Source organism: Oncorhynchus clarkii, chromosome 20, assembly GCF_045791955.1.
Source record: "Oncorhynchus clarkii lewisi isolate Uvic-CL-2024 chromosome 20, UVic_Ocla_1.0, whole genome shotgun sequence".
Classification (NCBI taxonomy): Eukaryota; Metazoa; Chordata; class Actinopteri; order Salmoniformes; family Salmonidae; genus Oncorhynchus; species Oncorhynchus clarkii.
The window spans coordinates 29,567,595-29,582,650 of NC_092166.1; the positions used below are offsets into that span (position 1 = coordinate 29,567,595).

At 42.0% G+C, this 15,056-nt stretch overlaps 1 protein-coding gene across 1 annotated transcript in view; it reads left to right on the forward strand.

Annotated features, from left to right (window-relative positions):
- Positions 1 to 5,781: 5,781 nt before the first annotated feature.
- The window catches only part of LOC139377376 (acid-sensing ion channel 1C), a 174,107-nt gene continuing 164,832 nt past the window's right edge, over positions 5,782 to 15,056 (forward strand). The window contains exon 1 of the mRNA XM_071120402.1: positions 5,782 to 6,375. Coding sequence (XP_070976503.1) covers positions 5,821 to 6,375 — 555 coding nt within the window. The 5' untranslated portion in view covers positions 5,782 to 5,820. The remainder of the gene's footprint in view (positions 6,376 to 15,056) is intronic.

Below are 15,056 nucleotides of genomic sequence, written 5' to 3' on the forward strand. Positions count from 1 at the left end.
TACTGTAGTTATTGACAGGCATACACATTCAAAAAGCCCAGCATAAAGCAAAACATTTATATAGCGCTTAAGGAATAAGTGCTTAATATTCACTGCATTATGCCGTGTAAACCACCAGCTACGTGAAAGCCAATTACTAAGGAAAAGTCCTACAAATGTTCCTCTGCAATCTGTAACAAGCAGGCATGGAAGAATTGCAGAAGAAAATGCAAATAATTGCATAGGCCACAAGTGTGTTAGTTGTTTGAATTTATTTTGATTAAATATGTGGAGTTTAAATTATTTATATGAAAATATATGCGAAAATGATATGAACAACTTGAGTTACTTTATTGATTAGGCCCCTATGTCAAACTTAGACACCTACTGTCTGGACATGTCCATGTGGTACAGAAGTAATGTAATGATGGATTGTAATAATGATCATGCATTGCACATTTTGAGCTTTTCAAAGCACCTTACATCAAAAGTGAAGGACAGACCTTACTTAGGGAGGGAACGTTATTTATGCAGGAGTTTTTGAAACGCACAGGGCAAGGGCTTTACAGACCACCATGGACAAGAGTAAGGGTGGAAAGATCTCCATTATAGTAAAAGCATTGGGGTGGCAGGTAGCCTAGTGGTTAAACCAGTAACCGAAAGTTTGCTGGATCGAATCACCGAGCCGACAAGGTAAAAATCTATCGTTCTGCCCCTGAACAAGGCAGTTAACCCCACTGTCCCCCGGTAGACCATCATTGTAGATAAGAATTTGTTCTTGCCTAGTTATTTTTTATTGCATGAATCTGTCATCATATTTGCAAGGCCAGGAAGGTTTTTTCTTTTATAAACATTTTATGCAATTCAACGTAATTTGACATATTAGGAGAATATTTTTTAATACCACTCATTATCGAAATTACAGGCAAATAATATACAGCTTAGAATATACATCATACCTGTTCATCTTATCATATTTCTCCAATGCCAAATCAGTGTGTCTTGTAATGAAGCGGTCCCTGTTTGCAAATAATTGAATCTTAGACAAAAGTGTTCATTTAAGTCGGGAATTCACAACACCCACAATGTAAAGGAAAAAATCAATTCAGGTGTTGATCATTGATCCAATGTTGATACAGTCCCAAAATGTTTTGCATGTCAGCAGTCAAGTTTTTGAGATATTGGACTTTGAAGAAGCAAAGTGTCACTTGTCACATCATCATGATGAGTTATTGGCCTCACAATAAAACAGATGAGAGTAACTCACATTGTGGTGCTGAAACTTGACGCAGTAGTCGTGGCACAATCAGAAATGGACAGCTCATGGTTCTGAAAGTAGGCAAATTCGAGTAGGCATAATTCATTTCAACGTCTTAATTTTGTTTTTAATATGTCGTTTTTCCGTGATATCCAAATGGTTGTTACAGTCTTGTCCCATCGCTGCAACTCCAGTACGGACTCGGGAGAGGCGAAGGTCAAGAGCCATTCGTCCTCCGAAACACGACCCCGCCAAGCCGCACTGGTTCTTGACACACTGCTTGCTTAACCCGCTCAACAGCCGCACCAATGTGTCAGAGGAAACACCTTACAGCTGGCGACTGATGTCATGGTGCATGCAACCTGCCTGCCACAAGGCGTCGCTAGAGCGCGATAGGACAAGGACATCTCGGCTGACCAAACCCTCCCCCAACCCAGATGACACTGGGCCAATTGTATGCAGCCTCATTGGTCTACCAGTCACGGCCGGCTGCGACACAGCCTGGGATCGAGCCCGGGTCTGTAGTGATGCCTCTAGAACTGCAATGCAGTGCCTTAGACCGCTGTGCCACTCGGGAGGCTCAATGTCTTAATTTTAATTACAACAATTTCTTCCTCGATAAGAAATAAGAGGTAGGTTTACCTGTTAGACAGTCAAAAGTAGGCTATATTCTGCTATGTACATAGATTTGTTGGCCAATTCCTCCACCCACCATGCACTCTTTAAATAACAGCCCTTCACTGGAGGTAGGCTAAGTTAAAACCAGGACTCGAATTGAGGTGTGCCATAGGCCTACCTTTTATTAAAGAAAATGGCAAAAAGCACAGGCCTACCCATTATTAGCTTGAAGAAAATAAAACAGATCTGGTAATATAAAGTGATATTTAACAGCACTTTGGTCCGCAACGCTTTGTTCTAGAAACAATGCATATGGGGATAGCATTGGTTTGTTTCTTTGTCATTGAGGCTGATCTACAACCTTCTATAGCAGAGGAAACAAAACATGTACTTTGCTCGGAAAGTAATCTAATTCTGTCACTATCAATTGATTAAGCTATTCACTTTCTGTACAATAGAAGATGTTTAAACCCAGACAGCTTTGAGGGAAACACTTGTGACCTTGTCTCATTGGGCTACACCACAGTAGAAACAGTAGCCAGCAGTTAAAGCTTCTGCATCGGTAGTAGACCTACTTCCAGGCTTTTTCTTCTTTGGACTTTATATGGCGATTTGCATCTAACTTTCATAGTTACCACGACGACCGACCGAACTCAGTTCATATTTCAATCACCCACGTGGGTATAACCAATGAGGAGATTGCACGTGGGTACCTGCTTCTATAAACCAAAGAGGAGATGGGAGAGGCATGACTTGCACCGCGTTCAGCGTCACAAATTGAACTGACTTTTATTTTAGCGCTTGGCAACGCAGATGCTCGTTGGCGAGCGCGAGCAGTGTTGGTGCAATAATTGAATAACATGCATGTTTACATTTATTTTGCAACGCTTGCGCACGCGACATGAGCGGTGTGGTCAGCATGTTAGGGAACAACACATGTAGGGTGTAAAGCCTTATTTGCATATTTCCCAGGGTGCCTTTCGACTTACCCACCCATGACTGTATTTGTTAGTGAGAGAGACATGTTTTTTCCATTGATTAATTTTCTGTCCTGAGGCCTTCACCAAGTGACTGCCTAAGTGAATGTGTTTAACTTTAAAAGTAAACCCTTTGTGACCATATATTATACTTTTCAGTCTTTAGTTATGGCCTAGTTTTCCCCCAACATTGTGGTCTGAAAATCGTGGCTCATGGGCCATATCAGACCTGCAAGTCACAATTTGCTGGCTTGTGAAGTCATTTGAAATTCCTATTAAAATCCAGCCATAGGGAGGCTTTTCAACCATTTAAACGTTTTATCACCCACAATCCGCATTCAGAATGATTGCCATGGTGAAGAACTTGTCAAACATGTCTACCTAATCCATCTTAACTGGAATGGCCATCTCAGTGACAGGTGCAATAAGTCCAACCAATTACAGATTGGATTAGTTTAGAAAAATGTCCGTTATTTATTTTAGATCAATCAATGTGCAAGGAAAAACATAGATATTAAAGCAAACTATTCTAAAAATGTGAAATACGATGTGGCCCCTCCCGTGTCTTTTATTCAGGTAATTAATGGAAATTAACTCAACACATTCGAGTAACAACAGCACTGGTGTAAATGTAAATCCCACTGGCGTTAAACCCACTAGAATCGACTCTCAGATATAGCACTCACAAAACTTTTCTCATCAACACTGAGATTTTAACACCCGCATATTTGCTGTGCACGGATCATGTTGTCTCCTTCACTGAGTGTTTCCAGTTAGCCATTTCTATGACGCCAATATCAGTTTGACATTGCTTTCTTCCACAAGTTGATGGACGAGTATTTTTAGAATGATCTCAAATCACACAACAGACAACGTTAGTATCGCCACTGGGCAAGGGTTGGTTGCTATGCTGTGAGTGTGAGCTCTTGGTTAGCAGGACGCGATATTGATTTTATCCTCCCGGGTTGCAGTCATATCCTTGGTAATGTTTCTATTGTTATGATAATGAGGCTTCTCAGGGCGAGTCAATGAGTGTTAATCTTGTTTGCTCTTAAAATAAATAAAAGGTTTCTCTTTAGGATAAGGTGGAGTTTCAACCTTAATGAAAAGGCTGAGCCCATTATTATTGGTAAAGCCTGGAAACCCTAGATCACATTTAGTGAAACAATCAACAGAGAATGACACCTCCAGGGGTTGGTTGGTTCCTTGGCCCGAAGGTGACAATGAGCTCTGGGGATATAGGACACTTCAATACTAACCTATGTCTACACTTTAGAAAAAAAAGTGCTATCTAGAACCTAAAAGGGTTCATCGGCTGTCCCCAAAATAACCCTTTTTGGTTCCATGCAGAACCCTTTCCATAGAGTGTACTACATGGAACCCCAAAAAGTTCTACCTGGAACCAAAAAGGGTTCTCCTATGGGGACAGCCGAATAACTCTTTTGGAACCCTTTTTTTCTAAGAGTGTAACAGAAAGTAAATGGCAACCAATGTGTTTGGTTCGCTATCCTATTATAAGAAGAGACCAAAATACTATTTTAACCAGAAGAAGATCAATGGATTCAGTACTTCAATGTGTGGATCGTTTGTTTGACTCGTAAGTGAAAATTATCAAATCGAGACACATTTACATTCGCCTTGTAAAGATTTAGGCTCTTGCAACCACATCCCCACTACAGATAATTCATTCTCTTTGTGGTTATGCATTTTACATCCATATCAACATGCAACCTGTGGCATTCCCATAACACAGTAGGAGCTATCACTTGATCACAGATGACAAACGCAGACTGTTAGAACGCATTAGAAAACCATAACACAGTGAAGTTAGCAGCAGCACAGAGTGAGAGACTCCCCCTGTGCACACAGAAACTCAGCCAAAGCAGCCATTCGGCAGAAGGATGAATCCTGACTACTAAAGAGGTAGGGAGCGGGGGCGGGGGGAGAAAGAGAGCGAGAGAGAGAGAGAGTGGTGGGAGGGAGCAACAGCAGCAAGCAAGCGAGCTCGGGAAAGAGAGGAAAAGGCTGGCAGACCGCAGAATATAAACCTGTGTGTTGAGATCGGGAGAAAAGCTAGTGGTGTTGAGCAGGTTTTAGATGCTAGACTGGCATCAAGAGGTGCATGGGCTTCCCTGCTAATTGTGGATGAGAGCGGAACAAGGTAGATACCGTGGAGGCTACCTACAAACACTGGGCTTGTCTGTAAACCACACAGGAGAGGTGGGTTAGTGGGAAGTCAATGACCCCCCTCATCATTTTCATCTGGGGAAAAGAGAGAAGAGAGTGACAGAGAGAGAAAAGAAAGAAAAGGAAGGTGGCAGTGAGGGATAGGGGGCCATCGCTCTCTCTCTCTCTCTCTCTCTCTCTCTCTCTCTCTATTCTTTCCCCCCATTCACAAATTCATTGCATCCCATTATCACTGCGATGTAGTGGCGTTCATGCCAATTGGAGGAGGAAGGGTCCCATTGACTGTTGAGGCTGAACCCCTCTTCAGCCCTACGCAGCCTTTTCATTACCAATCCCCATCTCTCCCTCTCCTCTCCCTCACGCCCGTCTGCTGTTTTCTCCCGGTTGTTCTTTTCATTGTCCATTTCACACTGCTCAGAAGGCATTCCCTTTTGGGTAAAAGTGGGTGTTTCTGGAGCTCATTGTTTGGTTCTGCTACAAAGACAGCTGAGCGGGAGCGAGAGAGAGAGAGAGAGCGCCACAGAGAGAGAGAGAGAATAGAAGAGGAGCCTGAAAGAAAAGGGGGGACCTGGGACTTACATGGAAGAACTGACACCCACTGGAAGAGACATTTTAAAAGCATCTGCCAACCATTTTAAGATAGCGGTTAGAATTTTCCGCTTGCCGCTTATTGTTGGAATAAAAGCCACAGGCTGCGGAGCCAAAGCATTGGCGACTGGTTGGTTTGTGCTACATTCTGTTGCTAAGCAAGTCTCTCTAACCTGAAGTTCTTGTTGAGGATCACTCACCCAAACTGCAACCATGAAGGGGGACTCGGAGGAAAGCATCGAGAGCATCCGGCCTTCCAACCTGCAAGCCTTCGCCAACATGTCCACTCTACATGGCATGAGCCACATCTTTGCCTACGGGCACATGACGTTTCGCCGCTTCCTGTGGACGCTCTCCTTCCTGGGCTCGTTGGCCTTGCTTATGCTGGTGTGCATGGACCGCGTCTCCTACTACTTTGAGTATCCCCACGTCACCAAACTGGATGAGGTGGCAGCACCCAACCTCACCTTCCCTGCTGTGACCTTCTGCAACCTCAACGAGTTCCGCTTCTCCAAGATCACCAGGAACGACCTGTATCACGTGGGGGAGCTCCTGGCCCTCCTGAACTCCAACTACCAGATAGCCAACACTCACCTGGCTGAGCCTGAGGTGCTGGCTGCCCTCAAGGATAAGGCCAACTTCCTCAACTTCAAGCCCAAGCAGTTCAACATGACAGACTTCTACAACCGCACGGGCCACGATATCAGTGACATGCTGCTGCAGTGCACGTTCCGGGGATCGGAGTGTTACCCATGGAACTTCAGTACCGTGAGTCTCTTCAAATCATGTCTGGTTATCCGGTTTGGGGTTTGTTGTGCGTCATCTCTCTGGGTTTATGCTGTGTTCTTTTCCAGACTTAACAGAGTTTGGATTTCAATGGTTTTAGCTATGCAGTTTCTATGTTAATTGAGGCTTGAGAGGAATACCTCAAATCTTTATTCAGGGAACTTTGAACTCATTTGCCCTCCCCATAGAGGCGGAAGTGGACAAATGAGTTTTTGCGTTGACCTATTGTGCTCTCAAGATCCACATAAGGCTACTGTTGAGTGTAGAAATGGATTGTCACAGTAACTTTAGAATGAAACCAACACTTTGACGCTCGTGTTACAGACAAGGTACAGTGAATTCACACTGGACCTGCCGGGGTGTCGCTGTGCTGAAAGTTGTACACGTTTAAAGGTGATCCAAAGCCTAAAGGGGAATCCAGAATTGGACATGATGGTCACATCGATAACATCGTATAGATAATTTAACAATGGCTAGGTGTAAATGCTATTATTTTGTACATGGTAGGCTACTGTGAGAGAATCATTGGTTGTAGTTCAGGCAACTCTAGTGGCCTCGGTAAACAACAAGGTGAGTGGAAGATGGATGCCTTGCAGACAGTATCTTTCATTCCTTTAAGCTGTGGTTTCTGTGAAGGGAAGGAAGGATACATCACTTTTCCCATATATTTTAAAAGCAGGAAACACTGAAACCTTGGGCAGTGATACAGAAATTGCTTAAAATACTCTGCCCATGAGGTGCAGAGTATCAATCTACACACATTACCCCATAATGACCAAATGAAAACAGTATTTTTAATCTTTCTGGTGAAGTCCACAAAGCAGATATTGCATGTAAATAACAATTACATGATCTGCAGCATGGTCAAGCAAGTTGTTTTCAACGGTTTACTAAACAACTACTGATTCAGAACCACTGAGTTACTGCAAGTCAGCAATAAGACAACAGGAGCACTGCCTCCTCTATTCCAGCACCATTTAAACTTAAACGTTTAAACATCCTCAAATCAACAGTGCTATATACAGTGCATTTGTAAAGCATTCAGAACCCTTCCCTTTCTCCACATATTGTTACAGCCATATTCTAAAATGGATTATTTTAATTTTATTTACACACAATAACACATGACAAAGCGAAAAGAGGTTTTTAGAAATACCTTATTTACATACGTATTCAGACCCTTTGCTATGAGACTTAAAATTGAGCTCAGGTGCATCCTGTTTCCATTGATAATCCTTGATGTTTCTACAACTTGATTGTAGTCCACCTAATTCAATTGATTGAATATGAGGCACACACCTGTCAATGTAAGGTCCCACAGTTGACAGTGTCATGTCAGAGCAAAAACCAAGCCATGAGGTCAGAGGAATTGTCCACAAAGCTCAGAGAAAGGATTGTGTCGAGGAACAGATCTGGGGAAGGGTAGCAGAAAATGTCTACAGCATTGAAGGTCCCCAAGAACTCAGTGGCCTCCATCGCTCTTAAATGGAAGAAGTTAGGAACCACCAAGACTCTTCTTAGAGCTGGCCCCCAGGCCAAACTGAGCAATCGGGGGAGAAGGGCCTTGGTCAGGGAAGTGACCAAGAACCCAATGGTCACTCTGACAGAGCTCTTGAGTTCCTCTGTGGAGATGGGAGAACCTTCCAGAAGGACAACCATCTCTGCAGCACTCCACCAATCAGACAACCTTTATAGTAGAGTGGCCAGACGGAAGCCACTCCTCAGTAAAAGGCACCTAAAGATTCTCAGGCCATGAGAAACAAGATCATCTGGTCTGAAGAAACCAAGATTGAAGTTTTTGGCCTGAATGCCAAGCGTCACATCTGGAGGAAACATGGCACCATCCCTACAGTGAAGCATGGTGGTGGCAGCATCATGCTGTAGAGATGTTTTTCAGGGACTGGGAGAGTAGTCAGTATCGAAGGAAAAAGATGAACGGAGCAAAGTACAGAGAGATTCTTGATGAAAACCTGCTTCAGAGTGCTCAGGACCTCAGACTGGGGCGAAGGTTCATCTACCAACAGAACAACAACCCTAAGCATACAGCCAATAAAACACAGGAGTGGTTTCAGGACAAGTCTCTGAATGTCCTTGAGTGGCACAGCAAGAGCCCGGACTTGAACCCAATCTAACATTTCTGGAAAGACCTGAAAATTGCAGCGACGCTCCTCATCCAACCTGACAGAGCTTGAGAGGATCTGTAGAGAAGAATGGGAGAAACTCCCCAAAGACAGGTGTGCCAAGCTTGTAGCGTCATATCCAAGAAGATTCTAGGCTGTATTCGCTGCCAAAGGTGCTTCAACAAAGTACAGAGTAAAGTGTTTAAATACTTATGTAAATGTTTTAATATATTTGCAAAAAGTCTAAATGTGTTTTTGCTTTGTCATTATTGGGTATTGTGTGTAGATTGATGAGGGGGGGGGAAATTATTTAATCAATTTTATAATAAGGCTGTACAGTTGCAAAATGTGGAAAAATTCAAGGGGTCTGATTACTTTCCAAATGCACCGTATATATGCAAAGTAGCAGACACTTTTATCCAAAGCAACTTAGAGTCATGTGTGCATACATTTTACGTATGGGTGATCCCGGCAATCAAACCCACTATCCTGGTGTTGCAAGTGTCATGCTCTACCAACTGAACTACAGAGGAGCTCATAACAATGTAGATATTGGATTAAATAGTGCATGTGCCCTTGGCAGCAACTCCCAATAGCATTGCCATTGGGTATTTTGTAGTTGTGTAACCTAACCAATAGTAAGTGGTGATTATTATGTACTTTTTGACAACTGGCTAAATGATTTATGGAATATTTGTTTGAGAAATTCTGATGTAAAAACATTTACACTGTGACCAAGATGAGCATTATTTTACTTAAAAATGTTTTGTCATTGATGACAGCTACTCTGGTACATGTGATACATATAGCAGGGTCCAAAAGTATTGACATCCTTGATAAAGATTACTGATACTTTTCAATACCTCACCTTGCGTGGATAATGGCACTGAGCCTTTTTCTAAAATGTTTTATGAGTGGGAGAACACATTGGGAGGGACATTAGACCATTCCTCCATATAGAATCCTTCCAGATCCTTGATATTCTTTAGTCTGTGCTTCAAACCACAGGTTTTCAATGGGTTTCAGAGGTTGGAGCCTTGCTGGAGTTGAGGCAGGAAAATAACCTCTCCTTCAACGAAACCCTCCCCCCCCCAATGTAAACTACGCTTTTGTCCTGGGAATGAAAATGGCATACCCATACTCCAATTTTTCACAATAAAGCCTTACGATCTGGGGGGCGGCCTTTTGCATCCCCGCAATGGTCCAAATGTGGAATCCGTGCCCTTACCGATATCATGGACAGTAATGGTTTGAGAACATTCCAAGATTTGAAAGATGCACATTACCATTCCTTATTTACAAGATAGCTGACCTATGAAGTTCCTTTGGAAACCCAACTACCGAACCATCCAATGATATGATTTAGAAATAATTGAACTGGGCTCCCGAAAGGACTGATCTCTATCTATCTATCTATCTATCTATCTATCTATCTATCTATCTATCTATCTATCTATCTATCTATCTATCTATCTATCTATATATATATATATATATATATATCTATATATATTTTAGAAAGCTCATTCTGAGCTAGCCCTTAAAAACGTCTAATTGACTCTGAACAACCCTTTAACTGGAGCAGAATATGGACAAATATTACCTTAGCATCCCGTAATCCGAACAATTAACATATACATTTTAAGTTTGTTCACAGACTGTATTTAACACCAAGGAAACATTTTATAATGAAATTGGCCCCAACGGTTCACTGTGTAACCTAAATCAGATAGGCACATGATTTAATATGATGTGGGAGTGCCCTGCAGTTAAATGCTTCTAGGGCAAAGTTACAAAATTAATTTCAAAGTGTATGAATTTAAAAATGCAATGCTATGCATCTATTATGTTTCTTAACAGTGATAGGCCTTTGAATCTCTCAATCAGAAAAGATTACTGGCCCAAGATGGCAGCCACCTCACTCCTTCCCATTTAACCAGTGGATACAATTACTATTGGAAGTTATTATAATAGAATTAGGGTTGGGAGGCATGGAGGCATTGTTTCTGGGTGCCTGCTCTCCAGGACATGTATAAGCACTCGGTGTCAAAGGAAGGCCAAGAAGATCATTAAGGACCTCAGCCAAAAGTGCTCTATTTTCATGTGTATCATGAATGGTCCACCATCCAAAGGGCGTACAGCCAACTTGATACAACTGTGGGAAGCATGGGAGTCAGCATGGGCCAGGATCCCTGTGGAATGCTTTTGACACCTAAAGGGGGTGCAACTCAGTATTAGGAAGGTGTTCCTATTGTTTTGTACCCTCAGTGTAACTCAGTATTTCAGTTATTTATTTTATACAGTCATTTTTGCTCATCTTCATCCAGGGTGTCAATAATTTCAGGTCCCACTGTATGTATGAAAATAAGGATTTGTGATTCATTACATTGGAAATGTTTTTTGCATTTAAAATGCCTCATCACACATAGGACCAACTTTACAAAATACAGCCAAAAAAATACAACGAGATATAGCAGAATGTCTGCGAGTTAAAAATCCCTTTCCACTGTTACTATGACGCATTGTATTTCAATCTTGCTTGTATTGATATTCCGTCACATTCCATTATCCTATACCGCCTACCAATAACACGGGTACTACTTTGTTCCTTTTTTTTAAAATGATGGGACTAAGTTCTTCTATTGAACACAGTTCTCAAAGGAGTTTATTTTGATCCGGTGTGAATGAAAATAACTCTCACCCCAAGTCAGTAAGCTCATGACTTGAGGTGTCCTAAATTTCATTTATTATTTTAGGCCAAATATAAGCACCCATTTAAGTCAAAATAAAGCTGAGATCTCACCAGATGATACTTTTAGTACCATCAGATGGTCCGGAAATGGAGACAGCGATGAGATGGGTGATGGAAAAGGAAATTAAATTGAAAAAGCTTAGCTTACAATTTGGGGCCTAAAATGATTTTATATCATTTCTCGATGATGCCTGCATATTATTACCTGGATTTAGGATAATCATAGTGCTACAGAAATGTAATAGTATGGTTCCTTATTGATTTATGTTGTGTTGGTGCTGCCCCTCTATGCATCTGAGGGAGAACTGAATGAGGAGTTGAAACAGAAACCCTCTATATCAGGCCAGATGATATAATAGAGCTGTAGACCCAGTAGTTGTATTTACAGTAGGCCCAGTAGCTGTATATACAGCAGACTGTGGATCTGTATATATAGTAGACCCAGTAGCTGTATATACAGTAGACCCAGTAGCTGTATATACAGTAGACCCAGTAGCTGTATATACAGTAGACCCAGTATCTCTATATACAGTAGACCCAATGGCTGTATATACAGTAGACCATGGAGCTGTTGTCATGACGCTGGCCTCTTTGGGTATAGCAAGCCCCATCCCCCTCTCCCTGCCTCCCCCTTGCCTCCAACTAGGTTGCTGTGGTCAGAGAGACGTCGTAAATTCCTGAGGATCTCCTCATGGACACACAGTATAGAGAGAGTACATTTTCATAGAGAACAAAGGAAATCCTTCCACCTCACAGAACTTGAGGTACGAACAAATTTCATGTTCCGGAGAAAGTATAAAAGATCGGTGTAGAATCCAGCTATGAACTGGTCCGTTTGTTACAACTTGGGGAAGCTCATGGGAGACGGTGTGGCCCCATTACCATAACACTGTTTATGTAATAGCTTCAGATATGAGGTTTACATCTAATTGTTGTATAAGATGAATGAGTGAGGATGATACTGTTTGTATAATTGTGCAATATGATTTTGGACTGTTTAATGAAGAAAAATACAATTCCCTTTTGATTTGAACTAAAATCAGAGGACCGCCCCTGAGCCCAGTTAGGGCCAGACATCCTGGACCGCCCCTGAGCCCAGTTAGGGTCAGGCCTCCTGGGACATCCCTTTTTCGGCCCTTCTGAATAAAACCCCCACTCGGGTTTTCGATCAGCAGACCGAGGTTACCTCAATTACGAGACGGCTAAAGGTTGCAGACCATGTTTTTCTCCATTAGGGGAGGACAAAGGACCATTGCTGAATCTTTTAACCATACCACATGGTTAAACTCTTAGACTATCGATACCGACAGAATAAGAACAAGTCTTTGATATTACTTACTAAGCTGTAGCTAGGAATTCGGCATCATTGAACGCGAAGAACGACAACCACTGAAACATCCATTCTATAATGAAACTAATGAATGTCACTCTGAACAATCCACTCTAACCACAACCGAGAGAGAGCTAGAGAGAGACGGACAATTCTTCAAAAGAAAAACTTTTCACCAGCGATCAAGACGACACACTGTGCGTAAATATATATATATTGATTGCAATTGTTCCCGAATGAGTGAGTGTTCATGTGCAAAATATTAATATTTCAATTGTTATAATTATCACTCTGTAGTGACTTCTTAGTCGACTCCCACTTCTCTTTTGTCTAACAAGCCGCCATGCCGGTTTAGCCCACTAGGGCACATTCTCCTATAATTTCTTGTAACCATATTTACTGTTTGTTTATGCATTTCTGTGAATTACTTAGTAATAAATAAATGATTTAAGACAATTGATGTATGGATGACTCATAGTGAAGACTGGGTTCGTGCAGATAACCAACAATTTACGACATTTGGAATGAGACTAACGTGAGGTAAAGTAAATAATTCATTAATTCGAAGACTAATTGATCAGATAAAATATCTAAAAAGTTATTTTAGGAAATTATAACTTTGTCATCTGAATATTTTTCCTTGGTGCCCCGACTTCCTAGTTAATTAGTTACGTGATTAATCAGTTGATCGCGTAATACTAATTACAGAGAATCTTTGATAAAAACTATGTCTTCAGTTTAATGATAGTAAAGACACGACACTGTATATACAGTAGACCCAGTAGCTGTATATACAGTAGACCCAGGAGCTGTACATTCAGTAGACCCAGTAGCTGTACATTCAGTAGACCCAGTAGCTGTACATTCAGTAGACCCAGTAGCTGTACATTCAGTAGACCCAGTAGCTGTATATACACAGTAGACCCAGTAGCTGTATACACAGTAGACCCAGAAGCTGTATATACAGTAGACCCAGTGCTGTATATACACAGTAGACCCAGGAGCTGTACATTCAGTAGACCCAGTAGCTGTATATACAGTAGACCCAGGAGCTGTATATACACAGTAGACCCAGTAGCTGTATATACAGTAGACCCAAGCATAGGGTTTTAAACTGACATCTACATTGTTAGTACTTTAAGATAATGTGAATAGGGTGGTGATGTGAGGTGTTGGTTCAGGGAAATTCTCAGTTTCTCACCCAATAGTTTTGATCTATAGTACATTGCTAGGCTACAATAAGCTGCACAAGTTTTAAACTTAAATGGTTGCAATTTAGTACTGTGCCTATTCGTCCTGTTAAAAACCTCTCATATTGATGGTCAAATTAAAATATTTACAAATAAAAACTAAGTAGCTGAACAACGACGAGATGGCCTACATGGAGGAGGTGAGGGCCCTCGGAGTGTGGTGTCAGGAAAATAACCTCACACTCAACGTCAACAAAACAAAGGAGATGATTGTGGACTTCAGGAAACCGCAGAGGGAGCACCCACCTATCCACATCGACAGGACAGTAGTGGAAAGGGTATTAAGTTTTAAGTTCCTCAGCATACACATCACGGACAAACTGAATTGGTCCACCCACGCAGACAGCATTGTGAAGAAGGCGCAGCAGCGCCTCTTCAACCCCAGGAGGCTGAAGAAATTTGGCTTGTCACCAAAAGCACTCACAAACTTCTACAGATGCACAATCGAGAGCATCATGTCGGGCTGTATCACCGCCTGGTACGACAACTGTTCCGCCCACGGCCATAAGGCTCTCCAGAGGGTAGTGAGGTCTGCACAACGCATCACCGGGGGCAAACTACCTGCCCTCCAGGACACCTACACCACCCGATGTCACAGGAAGGCCGTAAAGATCATCAAGGACAACAACTACCCGAGCCACTGCCTGTTCACCCCACTATCATCCAGAAGGCGAGGTCAGTACAGGTGCTTTAAAGCAGGGACCGAGAGACTGAAAAACAGCTCCTATCTCAAGGCCATCAGACTGTTGAACAGCCACCACTAACATTGAGTGGCTGCTGCCAACATACTGACTCAGCTCCAGCCACTTTAATAATGGAAATTGATGGAAATTGATGTAAAAATGTATCACTAGCCACTTTAAACAATGCCACTTAATATAATGTTTACATACCCTACATTACTCATCTCATATGTATATACTGTACTCTATATCAACTACTGCATCTTGCCATCTTTATGTAATACATGTGTCACGTCCTGACCTTAGTTCCTTTGTTATGTCTCTATTTTAGTTTGGTCAGGGTGTGAGTTGGGGTGGGCATTCTGTTTTTTTTCTTCTATGTTTTGTATTTCTGGTTTTGGTCTGGTATGGTTCCCAATCAGAGGTAGCTGTTAATCGTTGTCTCTGATTGAGAACCATACTTAGGCAGCCTGTTTTCCCACTATGGAGTGGGTAGTTGTTTTCTGTGTTTCACCATACAGAACTGTT